Source organism: Procambarus clarkii, chromosome 43, assembly GCF_040958095.1.
Source record: "Procambarus clarkii isolate CNS0578487 chromosome 43, FALCON_Pclarkii_2.0, whole genome shotgun sequence".
In the NCBI taxonomy this organism is placed as follows: Eukaryota; Metazoa; Arthropoda; class Malacostraca; order Decapoda; family Cambaridae; genus Procambarus; species Procambarus clarkii.
The window spans coordinates 3,409,985-3,431,932 of record NC_091192.1 but is presented as its reverse complement, the minus strand read 5'-3'; the positions used below and the strand labels follow the sequence as shown (position 1 = coordinate 3,431,932).

General features: G+C 49.2%; 1 protein-coding gene across 2 annotated transcripts in view; it reads left to right on the top strand.

Annotated features, from left to right (window-relative positions):
• Positions 1-21,948, top strand: part of Coq8 (ubiquinone biosynthesis protein COQ8, mitochondrial) — a 350,169-nt gene that overhangs the window by 167,475 nt on the left and 160,746 nt on the right. For both annotated transcript variants that reach the window (XM_069299996.1, XM_069299995.1), the window contains exon 4: positions 14,194-15,263. In XM_069299996.1, the coding sequence (XP_069156097.1) occupies positions 14,194-15,263 (1,070 nt within the window). The remainder of the gene's footprint in view (positions 1-14,193; positions 15,264-21,948) is intronic.

Genomic DNA, 21,948 nt, shown 5'->3' with positions numbered 1-21,948 from the left:
GGGTAAGTGGTAGTTATCGCACTGGTGGGGCGCAGGGTACTGCGTAGCTAGTTTTTACCTATGACAGCGGCCGGCTCTGTTCCCTTTGGGTACGTTGTCCACTTGTGTGGTTTTTCTTTTATTTTTTTTTTGCCTGGTAGGGGGTTCTTCCTTGTGTTTCCCCCCCCCACCTTATATTAGGTTCGTTTGTGTGGCGGCACCCCCTGCTTTGCCCTCGCGAGTGGACACGTCCCGTGGATTCAGCTTTAGCAGTTTGCTTGGTAGTTTGGGGCGCCGGTTAGCAGTACCCTGACTGGGATAACCCTTAGCAGACCCAGTCTAGGGGCCCTGGGAAACCCCCCGGGGGCTCTCGGGTCCAATAGTGGAGACCTTTGCGTCCCCTCTCGCTTTGGGCGAGTTGAGGGTTGCTCTGTCCCTTTGTCTCAGGGTGACTCTCCTTGTTTTTGCCTCCGTCATGCTGCCTGTTGGGTTGGTGACACATTCGACCCTTGAGTCCTGCGAGCTTTGTTGCTTGTTTGTGACTCCATTCACCCAGTCTGCTGATGAATTCCCGTGGGTGCAGGCAGCTCGTGCGTTGCAGGGTAGGATGTTGCAACGCGCACTGGTTTGTTGCTTCCCCGGACGCCCCGATGTTGCCCCGCTTGTGTAGGGACCCAGACTTCGGTAGTTTTGGTCGCTTCGGCCTTGGTTCCTTCCACGCCCTTGTTTTTCCCCCTCCTGCTTCCGGCCCCTACGCATCTGCAGGCTTCGGGGTCGGGGCGGGGTTAGAGGTTCTGAGACTTGGGCAGTTTCAGGGGTTGCCCCGTCCGGGGTAGCTGCGGAGGCATTCGAGTCTGTTCCTCCGGCCGATGCTCCGGGGTTTTGACCAGTGGGCCCCTTCTCTTTCAGCTCTCTCGGCTGCCCCGGTTTTTTCTTGTGAGGCCGGTGCTTTGGAGGTCGACTCGGCCCCGGGGCCTGGTGCAGAGGCTCCTGGGGTTGGGGAGGAGTGGCCTTGGGGGCCTTGGGCTCCATTGCGCCCCGCCTGGATTTCCGTCCTTCTGAGCGGGGCTTACTGTTGCGAGGAGTGGGGTTTTCTTTCCCCCCTTTGCGTACAATTTGGGCTTGGGTTCTGCTCCTCCCCGGGTTCGGTTCCGTGTCCCTGTGGTTTCTTCGGTTCTGTCTTCCGGAGGTTTTCGGCTAAATGCATCTCTTCGCCTGCGGTGCGGTTGGCCTTTGCGGCTTACCTCCTGCGTGTCCCGGAGTTTGCCTCCATACTGGTTCCTTCTGTTCAGGACAGGTTGAGCTCCTTGTAGCCGTTTGGGCTCCTTTGTCGCCGTTGGCGCTCCTTTGTCGCCGTTGGCGCTCCTTTGTCGCCGTTGGCGCTCCTTTGTCACCGTTGGCGCTCCTTATAGCAGTTTGGGCTACTGTCGCCAGTTGAGCTACTTCTCGCCTTGTTGGGCTACTTCTCGCCTTGTTGGGCTACTTCTCGCCTTGTTGGGCTACTTCTCGCCTTGTTGGGCTACTTCGCGCCTGGTTGGGCTACTTCTCGCCTTGTTGGGCTACTTCGCACCAGGTTGGGCTACTTCACGCCTGGTTGGGCTCCTTCACGCCTGGTTGGGCTACTTCGCGCCTGGTTGGGCTACTTCGCACCAGGTTGGGCTACTTCACGCCTGGTTGGGCTCCTTCACGCCTGGTTGGGATACTTCTCACCTTGTTGGGCTACTTTCGCATCCTGCGCATGCGCCGTGGGAGTTTTTGGTTCCGGGCAGTGTGCACACGTGTTCTGCATCCATTTTCTCTCGGGGGGAGGCTTCGCCTCTCGCTCTTTTCTTAATCCAATCCATGCCCCGTTGCTTTGGGGGTGTTCTGGGGTGCCGCTGTGGGGAAGTTACGAGGTTTTTCCCTGTGTTCTAGGGTGGGGAGCCTCCTTCGCTGCTCCCCTCCTCTCCAGCATGGGCGTCCTGGCTGCCTCCGGACTCGAAAGCTTGCATTATGGCTTTTCAGCGCCTATGTTCTGCAGGTGAGTTGGTGCGGTTTGGCGTCTCCTTCGTCCTGTCGCTGTTTTTGTTTTTGGGAGTAGGAATGGGTGTATCTTGAGGTTATCTTGAGATGATTTCGGGGCTTTTAGTGTCCCCGCGGCCTGGTCCTCGACCAGGCCTCCACCCCCAGGAAGCAGCCCGTGACAGCTGACTAACACCCAGGTACCTATTTTACTGCTAGGTAACAGGGGCATAGGGTGAAAGAAACTCTGCCCATTGTTTCTCGCCGGCGCCTGGGATCGAACCCAGGACCACAGAATCACAAGTTCCGCGTGCTGTCCGCTCGGCCGACCGGCTCCCTAATTGTACAGTACTCCCGGCTGTACATACGTACTTGAGAACGGGGACCGTATCTCCCAAGGTGCCTACTGCAGGGCTATTAGCCCATACTGGGCAGCTCTTGTTCTCTCCACCTGATTCCTTCCTCGGTTCACGGGTGTCTGCGAGTGGCCTCTTGGCCCTTCTGAGGCGGCTCCTGCCTGTACTCCTCTTGCCCCGCTCCTATGCTTGACTAACCTTGCTTGAGTTCGGGGCCCCGCCTCCACCTTGTTCCGCAGTGCAACGGCTGGGGTGCCTGTTTGGTAGTACGTTTTCCTGTGTCGGAGGTTTTGTGTTCGCCTCCTTGTGCTTGCAGGTTGGGTTCTGGCTCTTTGTTTCCGCCTCTCCCCTGTCTTTTGCCTGTCGGGTGGATTCTGTGCTTCTTGGGCACTCTCATCTCTGCTCTTGGGGCTGTGTAAGGGGTCAGCCCATGTTGGACTGCCTACTGTGTTCCTTTGATTGCCTGTTACACTGCACACGTTTCTTCTACCGTCCCTGTGGCTCAGTTGGGTGCTCGGTTTCCGCCTGTGTCCCCTTGTGTGCCACGCGTGTACGATTTATCTATCTTCTCTGTCGCTTCCTCGGGGAGTGTGGTGACATTTTGCTGCGGTTTTGGTACTGCAGCTGCGTTTCGGGGTTGGTTGTGGCGTTATGTTCGGCCCTTCCGTGCTCCCTCTGGGGCTCTCCTTCTTTGCCGGTCTTGCTGTGCTGGGCCTGGTTTTTCCATGTTCCTTGGATTCTCTGTCTTGTCCTCGCCTCATTGTGATGGCTGGGGATGTGCTAGGGGTCTTCGTCTCACCCCTCGCCTATCCTCCGGTTTCGGTTCAAGTTCCAGAGCCTAGTGGGCTCCCTACCTTCGTGTTTTTCACGGCTGCCCCGGGGTTTTTCTTGACACTGGGGCTTTGAAGGGACAGCTCGGCCCCGGGGCCTGCAGGGTGGGTTCCCGGGGCTGGGGTGGGGCTAACGTGAGGGGCCTCAGGCCCCGTTGGTCCCCGCTGGTCCCCGCTGGGGTGTTTCTACCTCTCTGGGCGGGGCTTGCAGTTTTGTGGTGTGGGGTTTTTCCGTTCCCCCTCTCCACACGTGCTTTGTGGGCGTCGGCCCCTCCCTGGGCTCGGTTTCCTTGTCCATTGTACCCGTTGTTTCCGTCCTGTCGGTGGGTGCTTTTCTACAGTCTTCTCCCCTTTTCTCCGGGACGGGCCTTCTCCATCATGTCCCCCTCTTCTTGGGGTTTCTGCATGACTGTTGGTCTCGGGTGCGACAGGGTTTTTGTGCCTTCGTCCTTTGTGTCTGCTTCTTTTTGTTCTCGACGGTTTGGGACGGTTTTGCTCCTTCCCGTTTTCTGGTACGTCTGTCGTCATTCGGTTGAGCTTCCCTCCGTCCTTTCTAGGGATTGTGGGTCCTCTTCCCGGCAGCTTCTGGGTGTTTGGCCTTCTTGTTCTTTTGTGCTAATCTCTTCTCTTCGCGCTGTCTCAGCACTACTCGTTTTCCCGGGGGCGTTTTTGCTCCTATTAATGAGTCTTTTCGCTCCTGCCCTTCTGCGGGATGTTGGTGCGGGGCGGCTCCTTATGCGGGTTCCTTCCCTGTCAGCTGCACTAGTGGCAGTGGACTTGCACGCTTGTGGCATTTTCGTTTTGGTTCTGCGTTTTTCTTTTCCCTCCTGGGGCTGTCATAGGGTTGGCTTGCGGAGGATGTAGCGGTGCTTGGGGCCGTTCCTGGGTCTGGCACCATGGTTTCTGCTGCTAGCTTTCGGTTTCGATATTCCTTCTGCGCCGTTTCGCAGGCTGTATCGTGCGTTGTTTCACCTCCGGCCTGCTTATGCACTGCTTGTGTCGTCCTGGTCTTTGGACAGGGTGCTCTCCTGTTTTTCTTCTCCTTGGTGGTTGTGGCTCCTTGGGGTCAGGTTTGCTTTGCCTCAGCTTTCTTTTTATGTTGGCATTGGCCTCTGGAGGTTGTGTGGCAGAGCTTCATGCTCTTCTCAGGCGCAGTGGTTTTTGGCTCCTATGGTCGTGGTCATAGGTTTCTTTGTCTGCGACCATTCTTTCTTTTTTTCTGGTGCATGATGTGCCTGCTGCTTTCCGGAGGGGTCCTTGGGTTGTTGTCTCGACTTCGTGTTGAGGAGTGGTTCCCCGATCGCCTCCTGGGTATGTCCCCTTGTTTTCTTAGGTAGTCTTTGGTGAAGTAGCTCCGGGGAGCCGTAGGGGCTCCCCCCAGAAAACCAGCGTTGAATGTAATGAAACGCCATTTTCTGGGTGAGTCCCGGAGGCTCCCCGGCACCCTCCCGCCCTCCGGTAGGCGTTTTTTTTTTCGCGGTTTTGATATCCAGCCTCAGAACTGGGGCGGGGGTCTGCGGCTCCCCCTTCCCCCTCCAGGGGAGGGGGGAGCTGCGCAGACATGCGGCGCGGCTCGTGTGACGTCATGCTTGTTGATTCGTTTTCCTAGGGGAGTTCTGTCCACTCGTTTGTCGATTTTTGTTGTTAACCAGAATAGGGGTTTGTTTTGTGGCGCTTACCTTTCTGGGTGCCTGTCCCGGTCGATAGCAGATATAGAATGCTCCAAATCACATGTGCATTTCTATGGGCCATTGCTCCCCGTGCCTCTCTGAGGGGGCCAGGTTCTGGCTCGTGGTCCCCAGTAGGCCTAGAACTCCACCCACATCGACTGATGCAAAATAGTTAGGGTATCCATATCAGCCATGGATAGCTCCGGGGAGCTTCCGGGACTCACCCAGAAAATGGCGTTTCATTACATTCAACGCTGGTTTTGTATCGTATATGATGCATATTTGTGTCCTTTACAATATGTATACAGTAGAACGTTCATAATGATCCCAGGAATTGTGATACATGTGTCAGTAATGTGTCCACAATAAATGCTTATTGTCGCAATACTATCTTATCTTGAGATGATTTTGGGGCTTTTTAATGTCCCCGCGGCCCGGTCCTCGACCAGGCCTCCACCCCCAGGAAGCAGCCCGTGACAGCTGACTAACACCCAGGTACCTATTTTACTGCTAGGTAACAGGGGCATAGAGTGAAAGAAACTGCTCATTGTTTCTCTCCGGCGCCTGGGATCAAACCCAGGGCCACAGGATCACAAGTCCAGCGTGCTGTCTGCTCGGCCGACCGGCTCCCCTGTGGCCGACCGGCTACTACCTGTTAAAAATTCACTAAAATTACAATATGTACAGTTTTACACACTATTTACACAGTAACGCACTGTATTACACACTCAGTACTTCGGAAGTGAGTAATAATCAACGAAGTAGCCCATGGTACACTGCACGACTTCGCTCTCAGTGCACCAGGTACAGATAAATTTTCGCTTCCTGTTTTTTCATTCTGTGTGCTTGCAAATAACGCACTCACGTGCACCCTTGGCTTAGTACTTGTAGGTTGTATGTAACCAAACTTGTAAAGCATAAGTAGTATTGAAAAGATTATAGGAAATATCAATTTGTAAGGTAGTCTTGAAAAGATTGCTTTGTATGGTCCCACACAGGAAGAGATTCAGCTTACCTCACGAGTGTCCGTCAGTCAGAAAGAGATTCAGCTAGCTTCAAAGAGTTTTCGTCAGTTAGGAAGAGATTCAGGTATTCTTGAAAATATCTATAAAAAACACCACCATGGAAGCCGCTAACACTGTTCATCTATGCTACTTGTATCAGATGCATCATCACTGAATGCAGAAAATGATTCATCTATGTATCATGTAAATAAATTTATTTTTATTTATTTATTTATTTATTTATGCATATACAAGAATGTACATAAGGAATGTGAGGATACAAATATGGTAATTACAGTCTTGTAAAGCCACTAATTGTAGATAGCATAGGATTGCAAGGGTGATGCTCAGAGCTACAACTGGTTACGCTCGCTGTATCATCCTCATAGGTGCTGTATCACTTGCATCCGACTTTTGTAATTACCTAAGTGTAGTTACTGGATGAGAGCTACGCTCGTGGTGTCCCGCCTTCCCAGCACTCTTTGTCATATAATGCTTTGAAACTACTGACGGTCTTGGCCTCCACCACCTTCTCACCTAACTTGTTCCAACCGTCTACCACTCTGTTTGCGAAAGTGAATTTTTTTATATTTCTTCGGGAAGTGTGTTTAGCTAGTTTAAATCTATGACCTCTTGTTCTTGAAGTTCCAGGTCTCAGGAAATCTTCCCTATCGATTTTATCAATTCCTGTTACTATTTTGTGTTAGGTCTTTATTGCGCCTAGCTTCACCAATATTATGACCCTTATGTTCTTCAAACAATAAGGTTTGAATTTCACTGACAGAGCGTTATCTTTCAACACTGCGTCAGACAGGTGTTTGGAAGCCAGAGGCGCGTGCGCCACCCATGGTTGCTCAATCAGTGCTAACCCAGCCAGCAGCCCTAGGGCATTCTGGGAATTTTTTCCAAGATGGCTGCCTCTCACTGGAGGCCCTAAGAGTCCATTTCCTACACAACCAACCTCGTACACATTTAGAATTGGTACCGAAAAATCAAAGAGAGTTTTCTCGGTTGGCGCAGTTTCCCGCCGACCGAGAATACTCGGTTGGCACAGTTAAGTGGTTAATCAGTTTATTATGTAAATAAACCATCAGTAACATGGTTACTGATGGTATCTAAGTACTGTAGACATGCGATTATCCGGAATCCAACTATCCGGAAAACGCCCTTATCCAGCTAAAATCGTGGCCGGATAAAATTATCTCACTATCCAGCCAAAATGTCCATGGGAGCTGGAAAAACGGGTGTTTGGCCGGATCGGTGGCCTAACACTCATTGTACAAAACCACCAGGAAGAGCTGGAGAAAGTCACCCTCACTTCTGTTCACTTCCTCTGTCCCGCCCACATTCACTTTCCCTCACTCCCTCCCTCCCCAAGAGATCCTTCTGTAGGTGGCAGTAGATTGCCAGCCTGGAGAATTTCCATCTAATACAATTAAGCATTCATGAAAAAGTATTTTTATAACTTTTTATTATCCTAATAATATTGCTAAACAAAATCTGTAACCAAAAAGACATATGATCATGTACAGTATTGTACATCCAGAATTTATGAAACAATTCTGGTTACCGGTGACGAGTGTAGGGTTATCTGAGTGAGCCCGTCCCCCCCCCCCCATCACCGATACACCTCCCCCCACCCGCCCCACATCCCATACACACACTGCTTAACCCTCAAACTGCTAGGGGCCCAAATGGAATTCACACCCACAGGCGCAAAAAAAAAAAATCCAAAAAATTCTTTCGTCTTATAGAAGTGTTCATTTTTGTTCCCTGATCACGGAAAAAATAACAAAAAAATCGTAGGTGGCATATTTTAGCCGCAATAGGGTAGGGAAGTGTGGCAAAAAAGAGGCGTTGGCAGAGCCTTCGCCAGACGAGGTCTACTCCGCCCGAGCTGTCAGACGGCAGTTGCCACAAATATATTATTACCTAATTATTTCAATGTCTCTGATTGATTTTTTCTTAGTTTTTTTGCAGTAATATTATTCCATACAGTGAATTGTGGTATATTTATATAATAAAATGTGTGAACCATCGCTGTATTCAAAATTATGGTGTGCATATTAGTGATTCAATTATTATGTTCATAAAACAATAAACAAATAGTTTTGCTGTTGTTACACTATATACACAGGTTATATATAAGTATCTGCATGTTTTGTTCACCATAACGAACTACTAAGTTGGTCTTGTGAGTCAAAAAGTAATGAGGAGTGACCGCCACACACCAGCCAGCCACTCGCTGCCACTCCCTCCCTCAACACCACCTCACTCGCCCTCATTCTCCTCCCACAATACTGTTTTTGCATTTATTCACTATACACAGACGTTATATATACGTATTTACATGTTTTGTTCACCATAACTGTACATCTAAGCTTGTATGGTGAGTAAAGGCACAAAGACGTAGCTACTCACACAGTTGATGGCGGCCGCCCTCAAGGCCAGACGCACTAATATTTCTCCTCCAACAATATTGTTTGTGGTGTTATTACGCTATATACACACATTATATATAAGTATCTACCTGTTTTATTCACCATACCTGTACAAATAAGCTGGAATAGTGCCCAAAGACCATAGTGGCCATCAGTAAACAAACATAACATTTCGTGCAGACGACGCTCCTCCCTCACCAAAATGGCGGCTCCCAACCTACTCCACTTGCTGTTATCACACTCTATACACATGTTATATATAAGTATCTACTTTTGTGTTCACCATAGCGAACCACTAAGCTGGTATGGTGAGTGCAGTCAATAAATGGTGGCCACACACAGTCAGAAGACGACGCCACAACCCTCCCTCCCAGCAAGGGAGCCAGTCGGCCGAGCGAACAGCACGCTGGACTTGTGATCCTGTGGTCCTGGGTTCAATCCCAGGCGCCGGCGAGAAACAATGGGCAGAGTTTCTTTCACTCTATACCCCTGTTACCTAGCAGCAAAATAGGTAACTGGGTGTTAGTCAGCTGTCACGGGCTGCTTCCTGGGGGTGGAGGCCTGGTCGAGGACTGGGCCGCGGGGACACTAAAGCCCTGAAATCATCTCAAGATAACCTCAAGATAGCATTACTCCTCCCTCCATGGAGTACAGCACTAAATATCACCACAATCCTGCTATTATCAGAATCCTGGTCAGTTTTATCACAGTCAGGGGGCTTCAGTAATACTATCACTGCTAAATAATAGCAGTGTCATATATATTACGGCATTTGTAAGCGATGCTGTGGTCACAAGCTGAACAGCGGTGCTGTGAGCTCGTGCTGCGTGGGCCAGCCTTGGTGGCTTGCTCAATACTGACTCTCTAACACTCAAGAATGTTGGCCTGGATTTTTTTTCTAGGTGGCATCTGGCAACTATCGGTCGTGGCTGTACTATAGCTGCCCCTATCCCAGGCGGGGCGTTTAAATTATAGCACTAGACACGAAATCATATATAAATGATGTGCGCGGTTTCGGTTTTGTCACTGATATCATATATATATATGATTTACGCGGTTTAAGGGTTAAAGGTCATAGCTCAACTGTCCCATAATTCTCTCTCTAAGGGAAGGAGGGAGGGAGTCGGTCAGGAAGGAAGGAAGGGAGAGAGTCAGTAAGGGAGGGATGGAGTCGGTCAGGAAGGAAGGAAAGGAGAGAGTTGATCAGGGAGGGAGTCGGTCAGGAAGGGAGGGAGTTGGTCAGGGAGGGAGGGAGGGAGAGAGTGGGTCAGGGAGGGAGTGAGTCAGAGAGGGAGGGAGAGAGTGGGTCAGGGAGGGAGGGAGTGGGTCAGAGAGGGAAGGAGGGAGGGAGTGGGTCAGGGATGGGGGAGGGAGTAGGTCAGGGAAGGAGGGAGGGAGAAGTGTTGTGTGTGTGTGGGTACCAGATGTGACTCGCTTAAGCCTACCAAGGAAGGTGGCATTGGAGGTGTTGCAAGAATTATATTGTTTTCTTATTGATGTGGAGAGATAGTTATGAATATTTAATAACACACTATAATATTTGAACAGAACAGTTCATATGTAAAAGTCATCATACAGCGTGTCAACCTCCATGTTTTGACACACGTAGAGGCACGTTATCACAGGCTGTGAAGGGTTTAGAGACTACATAACAGGCACCATGACGATAGGAGGATCTAGAGTAGTAGTAGCAGTGATATATAATCCTCCACCAAATGACAGAAGACTCAGGCAAGAGTATGACAGAAACAACATGGCAGTTAATAACATAAATGAGAAGGCAGCCTCTGCTGCCTGTAGAAATCGATCCCATCTGTTCATCATGGGGAACTTCAATCACGGAAGGATAGACTGGGAGAACAAGGAACCGCATGGAGGAGAGAATACATGGAGAGCCAAACTAGTGGAGGTGGTGACAAGAAACTTTCTAAACCAACATGTCAGGGAACCCACTAGGATGAGGGGAAACGATGAACCAGCGAGACTCGACCTAGTCTTCACTCTGAATGACTCCGGCATAAGGGAAATTGACTTTGAGGCCCCAGTAGGAATGAGCGATTACAGTGTACTGACGTTTGAGTATCTGGTCGAAGAAGGGCTAAAGTACTCGAGAAAGTTAACTGAAAACAAAAGGCTAACATTCCGGAAGGGAAACTATGAGGAGATAAGAAAATTCCTAACGGATATAACATGGGAATCAAAGCTAAGGGAAAGACGGCCCAAGACATGATGGAATACATCACGCAGAAGTGCAGGGAGGCAGCAGAAAAGCTTATCCCGGCCCAAAAGGTAAAAAATGAAATGCAGATGAGAAACCCATGGTTTAATCAGAGATGTAAGCTAGCTAAGCAACAAAGTAAAAGAGCATGGAGAAACTATAGAAATAACAGGACACTTGAGAGTGGAGAAGGTTACCAGAGAGTTGGGAATGAATACGTCAGGGTGAGAAAAGTGGCAGAAGGGCAATATGAAAACGACATAGCAAGCAAAGCTAAGACCCAACCCAAATTGCTGCACAGCCACATCAGGAGAAAGACAAAAGTGAAGGAACAGGTAATGAAACTGAGGATAGGGGCAGACAGATTCATTACAAATGACAAAGAAGTGTGCGAGGAACTCAATATGAAATTCCAGGAAGTCTTCACATTAGAGTAAGGAGAAGTTCCAGAGATAAGAGAAGGAATAATTAACCAGGCACCACTAGAGGAATTTGAGATTACCAGTGGAGATGTACGGAAGCTTTTGCTAGAGTTGGATGTGACAGAGGCTATAGGCCCGGATGAAATATCACCATGGATACTAAAGGAAGGAGCAGAAGTACTGTGCCTGCTACTCCATGGTGTATAACAAATCATTGGTAACAGGTGAACTGCCAGAAATTTGGAAGGCGGCAAGCGTAGTCCCGATATACAAGAAGGGGGATAGACAGGAGGCACTGAACTACAGGCCAGTGTCCCTAACTTGCATACCATGCAAGCTAATGGAGAAAATTGTGCGAAAAAAGCTAGTCAAACATCTGGAGCAAAGGAACTTTGTGTCACAACACCAACATGGTTTCAGGGATGGCAAGTCATGCCTCACAGGATTAATTGAATTCTACCATCAGGCAACAAGAATCAGACAAGAAAGAGAGGGTGGGCAGACTGCATATTTTTGGATTGCCAGAAAGCCGTTGACACAGTACCACACCAGAGACTAATACGAAAGCTGGAGATGCAGGCAGGAGTGAAAGGGAAGGTACTCCATTGGATAAGGGGAGTACCTAAGTAACAGAAAGCAGTGAGTCACTGTGCGGGGTGATACCTGGTTGATACCTGGTTGATGGGGTACTGGGAGTTCTTCTACTCCCCAAGCCCAGCCCGAGGCCAGGCTTGACTTGTGAGAGTTTGGTCCACAAGGCTGTGAGGTCTCAGATTGGCGAGATGTCACTAGTGGGGTCTCGCAGGGTTCAGTCCTTGTACCCATACTGTTTCTTATATATTTAAATGATTTTTCAGATGGTATAGAATCATTCCTCTCATTGTTTGCTGATGATGCAAAAATTATGAGGAGGATTAAGATGGAGGAAGACAGTATAAGACTACAAGATGACCTAGATTGCATGAATGGTCCAACAAATGGCTACTAAAGTTCAACCTGAGTAAATGTAAGGTAACAAAACTAGGCAGTGAAAACAGGAAGCCAGACACAGGATACAGAATGGGAGATGAAGTCCTTCACGAAACAGACAGAAAGAAAGATCTAGGAGTTGATATCACACCAACACTGTCTCCTGAAGTCCAAATTAGAAGAATAACATCTGCGGTATATGCGAGGCTGGCTAACATCAGAACTGCCTTCAGGAACATGTGTAAGGAATCATTCAGCGAAGAAAGGCTGCAAGAAATGCACCTCACGACACTAGAAGACAGAAGAGTAAGGGGAGACATGATCACTACCTACAAAATTCTCAGGAATTGACAGGGTAGATAAAGATAAACTGTTTAACATGGATGGCACGTGAACAAGGGGGATACAGGTGGAAACCGAGTACCAAATTGAGTCACAGGGACGTTAGAAGGAACTTTTTCAGTGTCAGAGTAGTTAACAGATGGAATGCATTAGGCAGTGAAGTGGTGGAGGCTGACTCCATACACAGTTTCAAATGTAGATATGATAGAGCCCAGTAGGCTCAGGAATCTATACACCAGTTGATTGACAGTTGAGAGGCGGGCCCAAAGAGCCAGAGCTCAACCCCCGCAAGCACAATTAGGCAAGTACAATTAGGTGAGTACACGTGAAGGGGAGTTAGGGAGGCTGCCATGAGATGGGGAAAGAGGGTGACCAGGAAGGAGATCACAGACGTGTGATCTCTCTTTCCAGTGTCGCCCACCCGGGGGGCCGGCCGGCCGAGCGGACAGCATGCTGGACACGTGATCCTGTGGTTCCGGGTTCGATCCCGGGCGCCGGCGAGAAACGATGGGCAGAATTTCTTTCACCCTATGCCCCTGTTACGTAGCAGTAAATAGATACCTGGGAGTTAGTTCAGCTGTCACGGGCTGCTTCCTGGGGGTGGAGGCCTGGTCGAGGACCGGGCCGCGGGGACACTAAAGCCCCGAAATCAAGTCAAGATAACCTCAAGATAACCCACCCACCCACCCACCCACCTGCCTGCACGCCCACCTACCTGCACGCCCACCTACCTGCACGCCCACCTACCTGCACGCCCACCTACCTGCACGCCCACCTAACCAACTACCTGCCCACCTGCCTGCCCACTTACCAACCCACAAACCTGTTCACCCATCTGCCTGATTGCCCACCAACCCACCTGCATGCCCACCTACCCACCTGTCTGCATAGCCAACCCACCCACCTGCCTGCATAGCCAACCCGCCCTCCTGTTCACCCACCTGCCTGCACAGACCTGCCAACCCACCCACCTGCCTGCACAGACCTGCCAACCCACCCACCTGCCTGCACAGACCTGCCAACCCACCCACCTGCCTGCACAGACCTGCCAACCCACCCACCTGCCAACCCACCCACCTGCCTGCACAGACTTGCCAACCCACCCACCTGCCTACACAGACCTGCCAACCCACCCACCTGCCTGCATAGCTAACCCACCCACCTGCCTGCACAGACCTGCCAACCCACCCACCTGCCTACACAGACCTGTGAACCCACCCACCCGCCTTCACAGACCTGCCAACCCACCCACCTGCCTGCACAGACCTGCCAACCCACCCACCTGCCTGCACAGACCTGCCAACCCACCCACCTGCCTGCACAGACCTGCCAACCCACCCACCTACCTGCACAGACCTGCCAACCCACCCACCTGCCTGCACAGACCTGCCAACCCACCCACCTGCCTACACAGACCTGCCAACCCACCCACCTGCCTGCACAGACCTGCCAACCCACCCACCTACCTACACAGACCTGTCAACCCACCCACCTACCTGCCTGAATGCACCTATCCCTGCCTGCCCACCCACTTTCCCCTGCCCACCTACCAGCTAGGCAGCTAACCACCCACCCAGCCACACACACTAATTAGTGTTTCAATTTAAATCATAATTGAGGTATAAAAATTGTTGGAAATGGTCACTTTTGGGCTCAGAGGTGAAAAAGTACTCTAATCCGGAAAATGTGATTATCTGGCTGGGGGTCCTTCCCATATAGTTCAGATAATCGAGTGGAGACAGTATTTTCATGTTAGGAATTTCTTGAAAACCACTCCAGGTTTAAATGAATGGAAATATATATATCTGAATAAAATAGTGTATTTTATTTTGTATATACAAGTAGGTAAAATGGGTTATGTTATTACAGGTTTTAGTAATTAATTAGGACACTGTTGCAAAGCCACAAACACACATGACATGTTCATGTAACTAATATTATATCCACTCTTTTTCTTCCAGGAATTTCTGAAAAGACTGAGGGATATGATCCACTGTATGACCCAAATGTTCAAGAATTAAGTATTGAAGAAATTATGATGCAAGAAGCTGTGGATGGATACACTGACCCAACAGTGGCTGGAGTGAAGCCAAGTATTGGCAACAAAATCACAAGTGCTCTTAGTGGTGTTCAGGAAGTTACAAGCAGTATTGTAGAAACCTTCAAAGGTTCACGAGATGACGTTAATAAAAGAATAGAACAGTTTGAACCTCTTCTTGATGTAAAAGAAATTGAAGAGAGAGAAATTACTGAAGAGCATCTTCAGGCTCTTGATGATAAATTGTCTGAAATTCAAGGTATTGCCTTTGGTCATGATATTAAAATATTCAATGAAGTAGAGCAATCTATACCTTTAGAGGGTGTGGAGGATATAGCTGTCAGGAAAGATACAGCAAAACTCTCAAATTCTGTGCTAGATACAATAGAAAAAGAAATTCAGCATATAGCTTCCTCTGAGAAGGGTAAGGAAACCAGTTATGCACAAGACATTATCAATAGAAATGTACAAAATGCAAAAGAAGAAAAAATTTTGAAAGAGAAAGTAATAACAGAAGTGAGTCATTCCCAGGAAGCTACGTCTGAAAGCAAGGATGCCAGTGCCGATTTGGACAACTCTCTGTCACGGACAATAGAGCTTGTCAATCTTAAAGAATCACAAACATCAACTATTTGTATTGGTAACGAGAAGGTTGAAGTTCACATGGATCGTAAAAGTCAGTCACCGCAAATTCCAAGCATTTTTAGGTCTGCTATTTCTACCACTGATGTCTCTGGGGCTGTTAGTGATGGTGGCACAGATGCATCCGCACCCACAAATGCTTTAGACATTAAGAGCTCACAAAGTCAAACTGGATCTACAGGGAGTCAGCCACCACAGGAAGCAGCCCTTTCATCTGCTGCTGCTGTTACTTCTACAGTTCATTCTCCCCCTTATGCTGAACCATTGACTGAAAGTAAAGCCATTCATGCAAGCTCAAAACCAAAACTCTTGGGAAGAAAGCCATTAGCTAAAGAAAAACCCAAAAACACAGTAAGTATTTCTCATTTACACAAGATGTATATGTGATAAGTGCAGAATACTTGGTATGATAGGAACATTATTTGAATATAGAATTTACTGTTATATCATAACCTATGAAGATAGTGATGTAAATATCATAGTAGCAAAGTAGGAGCCATGTGAGTCAACATGGGAGGAGGAAGCCACGTGATATTTGATGTGTGGAGTTAAACAAAGGTTAATATAAAGAAAAGGGTGACCTTTTGTATTTTCTTCAAGGTGACCTTTTGTATTGTCTTCTACCTGTTCTTGCTTCTACTTATTCTTGATATAAGTGTCCCCATGGCCCAGACTCTGACTAGGCCTCCTGGTTGGTGGTCTGGTTAACCAGATTGTTGGACACAAATGCTCACAGCCTGTGGGCCCCATATCTTTAACATTTTTCTTTTTTTCTAGTGTGATTTGAATGCATTTTGTATGGGGTTTTTTGTTTTTATATTTTCGTTTTTGTCATAGCACAGAAACTGGAACTTATCCTCAATAAAACCAGCATTGAATGTAATGAAACGCCATTTTCTGGGTGTGTCCCGGAGGCTCCCCGGAACTAACCAGGCTGATATGATTATTCCTAAGTTTGGCACCAGTCGATGTGGGTGGAGTTCTAGGCCTACTGGGTACCACGAGCCAGAACCTGGCTCCTTCAGAGAGGTACGAGGAGCAATGGCCTATAGAAATGCACATGTGATTTTGGAGCATTCTATATCTGCCATCGACTGGGACAGGCACCCAGAAAGGTAAGCACCCCTTTTAAAACAAACCCCTATTCTGGTTAAAAGGGACGAAAATAGACAAACGAGTGGACAGAACTCCCCAAGGGAAAACGAGCAAACAAGCATGACTTCACATGAGCTGCGCCGCATGTCTGCGCAGCTCCCTCCCCCCTCCCCAGGAGGGGAATGGGGGAGCCCCAGACCCCCGCCCCAGTGATCCACTTCCCAGTTCTGAGGCTGGATGTCAAAAACCGCGAAAACTGCCAACTGGAGGGAGGGAGGGTTGCCAGGGAGCCTCCGGGACTCAACCCAGAAAATGGCGTTTCGTTACATACAACACAGGTTTTCTGGGGGGAGCCCCTTCGGCTCCCCTGTGCTACTTCACCAAAGACGAAAAGGAAAGAAAGGGGACTTACCCGGGAGGCGGTCGCTGCTCACATCTCAATTCGAAGTCGAGACAACTGACTGCAACCACTGACCCAAAATAACTCAGAGCCGACTAGGCCCAGGAACGTTAACGAGGTAGCGTACAACCAGGACCCTGTTTGACCGCCAAAAGCCCTGTACCCGAATGTCAGCCCAGGACATATTACCAAAGATGGTAGCAAGAGCAGCAAACTTATGAATGCCATGGGCACAGGAATAGACCACAGACTGGCTAGACTTAACACTATCGGTAACTTTGGACTGGACTCGTGTCCATTATTTTTCTCCTGAGTCCTAACTTTGGACTGGACTTGCGTCTACTACAAAAAATATTTGTTTAAAATTCATTTTTTATCCAATCGACCTCGGGATAGTATTGAAATAAGCGCCTTTAGAATGCGCACAATTTGATACCAAAATGAAAGATGTAACATGAAACTTGATGTCCGAACACTGGAAAGATATAAATAATTTTGTGATGATGAGCTTCCAGAATTAAATTATTTGTTAAAAGTCCAGTTATTGCTCTGTTATTATGGGACTAGTTTTAAAATACACACCATTTTATTGCGAACAATTTGATACCAAAATGAAAGACGTAACAGGAAAATTGATGTTATCAAACTGAACGAGTATACACATTAGGTTGCACTGTACAAATTGGTGCTCGTTCACGGGTAACTTTAGGCTTTTTTGCTGGGAGGCACTCCAAACTTTTGTACATTATATTCATACACATCTGTAGGGAATTTAATTGCGAACACAATGATACCAAAACGAGCAACGTAGCACAAGAATTAAGGTGAGAAAAATGGAACGAGTATGCACATTTTACTGATTTTGTGCGCTCACGGGTAACTTTTGCCGACTTTAGGCTTTGCTGTTGGGAGTCACGCCAGGCTTGTGGACATTATATTTATACACGCCTGTAGGGAATTTAATTGTGAACACAATGATACCAAAACGAGCGACTTAGCACAAGAATTAAGGTGAGAAAGCTGAAACGAGTATTCACATTTAGGTGTCGCCGCGTGCTTGCCCACACGCTTGCCCGTACGTCGGGTGCATGACCCCTAAGTTGACCGCGCGCCTGTCCGGTGACTGATAGTGTTAATAACTCTGTGGACGACCCGAGAGACCCGTACCCGCGAACAGGGAAGAAGGGAAACTGGATCAACCCAAAGTGCGTCTCCAAACACAGAAGCCGTGGTGCGCAAATAATGGTGGAGGGCCGTAACCGGACACAACACATGATGCACCCCCGGCCTGACCAATCAAGCATTAACAACCCAAGGACCCCTCCGGAAAGCAGCAGTCTCATTCTTCGCCAGAAAAGGAGACAGCTGCAGACGAACAAACCTATCACCATGACCTAAAGAGCAGAAACCCCTGTGCCGGAGAATAGCATGAAGCTCCACAACCCGACCCTTAAAGGCCAATGCCAAGAAGAAAAGTCTGAGAAACAATCCTGAACCGAAGGGGCCACAACAAACCGAGGAGAAGAGAGATAGGAGAGCGCTCTGTCCAAAGACCAGGACAGCTCAGTCGGCGCATGAGCAGGCTGGAGGTGAAAAAAGGAATGAGACAGCTTGTGAAATGATGCAGAAGTAGCATCTATACCGAAAACAAGGTGAAGTTCCAGCGCCGCACAATACAAGGTGACAGTATTTGGCATAAAATGATGGTTCTGGAACAACCACAAAAGAAAATACAACATAACCCGAACCGAAATTGAAGTACAATGACAGAGTAAAAAATAAACGGAAGGACCGCCAGGAAACTTCATACTGCCGCCGAGACGAAGCACGCAGGTGGTACGCCATTAATGAAGCCACCTGATCACCATACAGATGGTGATAAACTCAAGTCAAAAATACCAAAGGCGAAGACTCGAGGAGAAGAGCAACCAATCTCGTAATGGACCGAGCCGATCTTTTGAAAGAGGCGGAGCCGCGGAAAAACCACCGGGTTCGGACACCGAGCAGGCAGCGCCTGAAACCACAGCTGGGCTGGCCACCACGGGGCCAAGAGCATTACTTGCCCTTGGTAAGTCTCCTAGCGAGCCAGGACCTGGAGCAACAGCTGAACTGGGAGAAAGAAGTACACGAACCCCCACCTTGACCAGTCCTTCCGGAAGGTGTCGATCCCGACAGCCTCGCGGTCGGGGAAGGGCGCAACATATGCCGGAAGATGCCTCGACCACGCCGACACGAAGAGGTCCACCTCCAGGCGCCAGAATGTCTGGCAGAGCCAACTGAATGAGTCTGCATCGACTGTCCAATCCATGGACCTGGGAATGAATCGAGACAGGGCCGTCCGCCAGACACGTTGCACACCCTCCGGACATGAACTGCCAGGAGAGCCAAACCCTGAGAACTCAGCAGACAAATCACCCGAAACGACCAGACCCAAAAAGTCAAGGACTTCATCGAGCCCCCTTGGTTCAGGCAATGAACCCTGGAGCAGTCCAAATGGAGTTGGATCATCGATCGGCGGGCAACCCGAACCCTCTGAAGCGCAAACCACATCGCTGCAAACTCCCGGACCGTACTGTGGGGCCGACGGAAGGAAGGACCCCACTGCCCCTGGCCGGCATGGTAAGCACTGGTCACAATGCCCCTGTTGAGAAACGACGTGTCCGTAAACTCATCGAGCGAGGGCTCGGGTAGGCGCCAAGGCACTGAACCCTGAAAAACCCGAAGAGGAAGCTGGCGATGCAGCAGCCGACGTAAGGCCCCAGGGGGACGAACCTAGCGATCATGAGAGAGGCGGAAGGAACATCCCTGAAGGAACCAGAACAGCCGACGAAGCCAAACCCGACCCGGCAGGTAGACCATCATCGCAAAGTTCAGGCTTCCGCACAGACTCCTGAGCAACCGCCGGGTGACCCAGGAGCCCCCCAGAAACAAGCGCATGCAAGACCGCAGCCGAAAGAGAGACTCTGGAGGGAGAGACAACGAAGTGGTCCGAGAGTCCCACGCAAGACCCAGCCAGGTCCAAATCTGGGAGGGAACCAGGTGGGTCTTCTGCCAGTTTATCAGGAACCCGAACCCGGCCAGCTGGGAAAGTACCAAACCCCTGGCGAGCAGACACGCGGACCGACTGGGAGCTCAAACCAGCCATTCGTCGAGGTAAGCCAACACCCGAACACCTAACGGCTGCAGATGGGCCACCATGACCCGGGTAAGGCGTGTGAACCTGCGAGTTGCCAGGTTAAACTCGAACGGGAGACAATGAAAGCAGTAATTCTGACACCCTACAACAAAACCGAGCAGGATGAATCGAGACGTTGGAATGCGCGTCCTTGAGGTCCAGGGACACTATCAAAGCAACCGGTTCCAACAGAAGCCGGACCTGGGACAGAGTGGTAATCCGAAAGGAGGGGCAAGAAACCCAGGGGTTCAGACGGGACAAGTCCAGAATGAACCGCAAGTCTGCACAGTCCCATTTCGGAAATGGAAACAGGCGGGAAACCCATCTGAGGGACGTTGTCGTTTCGACCACACCCAAGAGCACCGACTCCAAGACGACTTGACAGAGTGCAGGGGAAGAGACCTGCCCTGCCAGCCCTGAAGACCCCCAAAGGAGGAGGAGCCACCCAACGCCACCGCAGGCCGCGAGAAACGACCCAAATAGCCCACGAATTGTGAGACCAGGCCTGAGCGAACATAGCAAGCCTTCCCCCTATCACCCCGTCAATGGGGTGAACCGTAAATGGGCTGATGCCCCTTACGAGAACCTGACCTGCGTTCAGAGCGAACACCTCACCGACCAGGCGCAGCCAGGACTGAAGGCGGCACTGGCTTCAAAACTGGCACCTGCGGCCCACCTCAACAAGCAGAACTGGAGGCCCTGGAACGACCTCTCCAGGACAAACCGACCCGGGATTCCTGGAGAACCAACAAGTCAGACATCAGGCGGCAGCTGGAGGAAGCCGCTTTCATATACTGCTAGACTGCAGAGGCCGCAGACAATAAAAGTCAAAAGGGAGAAGACGATCTAAGAGCCAAAGCCCAAGCGAATTCCAAGGAGGAAGCGAGCACCACCTGCCGACACGCAAGGCTCGCAGCGAAAAACCGCGACAGCGCATCCTGCAGGATCGGCGCAAACAGCTTTAACCCTTAAATGGCGCATGGCTATATACCATTTGACACCCACAGGCGCATAAATAAAAAAAAAAAAAAAAAAAAAAAAAAAATTCTTCCTAACCTGTTATTTTGTGTTCACTGATCATGGGAAAAATAATAAAAAAATCGTAAGTGGCATATATTGCCCACTATAGGGCGGGGAAGTCTGGCAAAAACAGGCGCTGACTCAGCGTACGTCCCAGGCGGTCTGTTGATCACCAGCTTGTGACCGGAGTTGCCACAAAGAGATATTGAGATACCTAATTATTTCAATGTCTCCGATTGATTTTTCGTAGTTTTTTTGCTGTAATATTATTCAATAGTGTGTAGTGTGATATATTTATATAATAAAATGAGTGAATCATTGCTGTACTCAAAAATATGGTGTACATATTGTTGATTCAATTATGTTCATCAAACAGTGAACAAATACTTTGTCGGTTATTACACTATATACACAGGTTATATATAAGTATCTGCATGTTTTGTTCACCATAATGAACCACTAAGTTGGCATGCAGAGTGGCAGTGCCAGTGGCAGCCTGCCACTGGCTGCTACTTCCTCCCTCCCTCAAATCACCTGACTCACCCACATTCTCCTCCCGCAATACTGTTTTTGCTTTTATTAGCTATATACAGACGCTATATATAAGTATCTACATTCGTGTTCACCATAACGAACCACTAAGTTGGTATGCTGAGGGGCAGTGGCAGCCCGCCACTGGCTGCCACTCCCTCCCTCCCTCCCTCACCTCACCTGACTTGCCACCATTCTCCTCCCACCATACTGTTTTTGCTTTTATATACTGACGTTATATATGTAAGTATTTACATGTTTTGTTCACCATAACTGTACATCTAAGCTTGTATGGTGAGTAAAGGCACAAAGACGTAGCTACTCACACAGTCAGCTGATGGCTGCTGCCCTCAAGGCCAGACGCACTAATATTTCTCCTCCAACAATACTGTTTGTGGTGTTATTACGCTATATACACACATTATATATAAATATCTACAGTATCCACTCGATTTAACGGCCTATATGGGGCTGTACCCTGGTCGTTATTTCCGGAGCGCCGGTATTTCCGAAGTTAAGTGTCGGTAATTTTTCAAGCAACGTTCAGGTAAGATATATTTTATACAGACAGCCACTGGGTCCACCACTCTAGTGCCTTCTACCCTGTGACGTCACAGATTCACGACACATTGTTTTGATTTGTCATGAGGCTGGAGTATTCATTCCGTTACTTTGTTGGACATATCGGCACAATCAAAGAACATCCGTGCACCATGTCGGCTCCAAATGCACTCGATGTGTCAGTGATGGCTGACTGGTGGGTGGATGGGCAGGCAGGCAGGGATGGAGAGGCTGAAATGTAGGCAGGCAGGGAG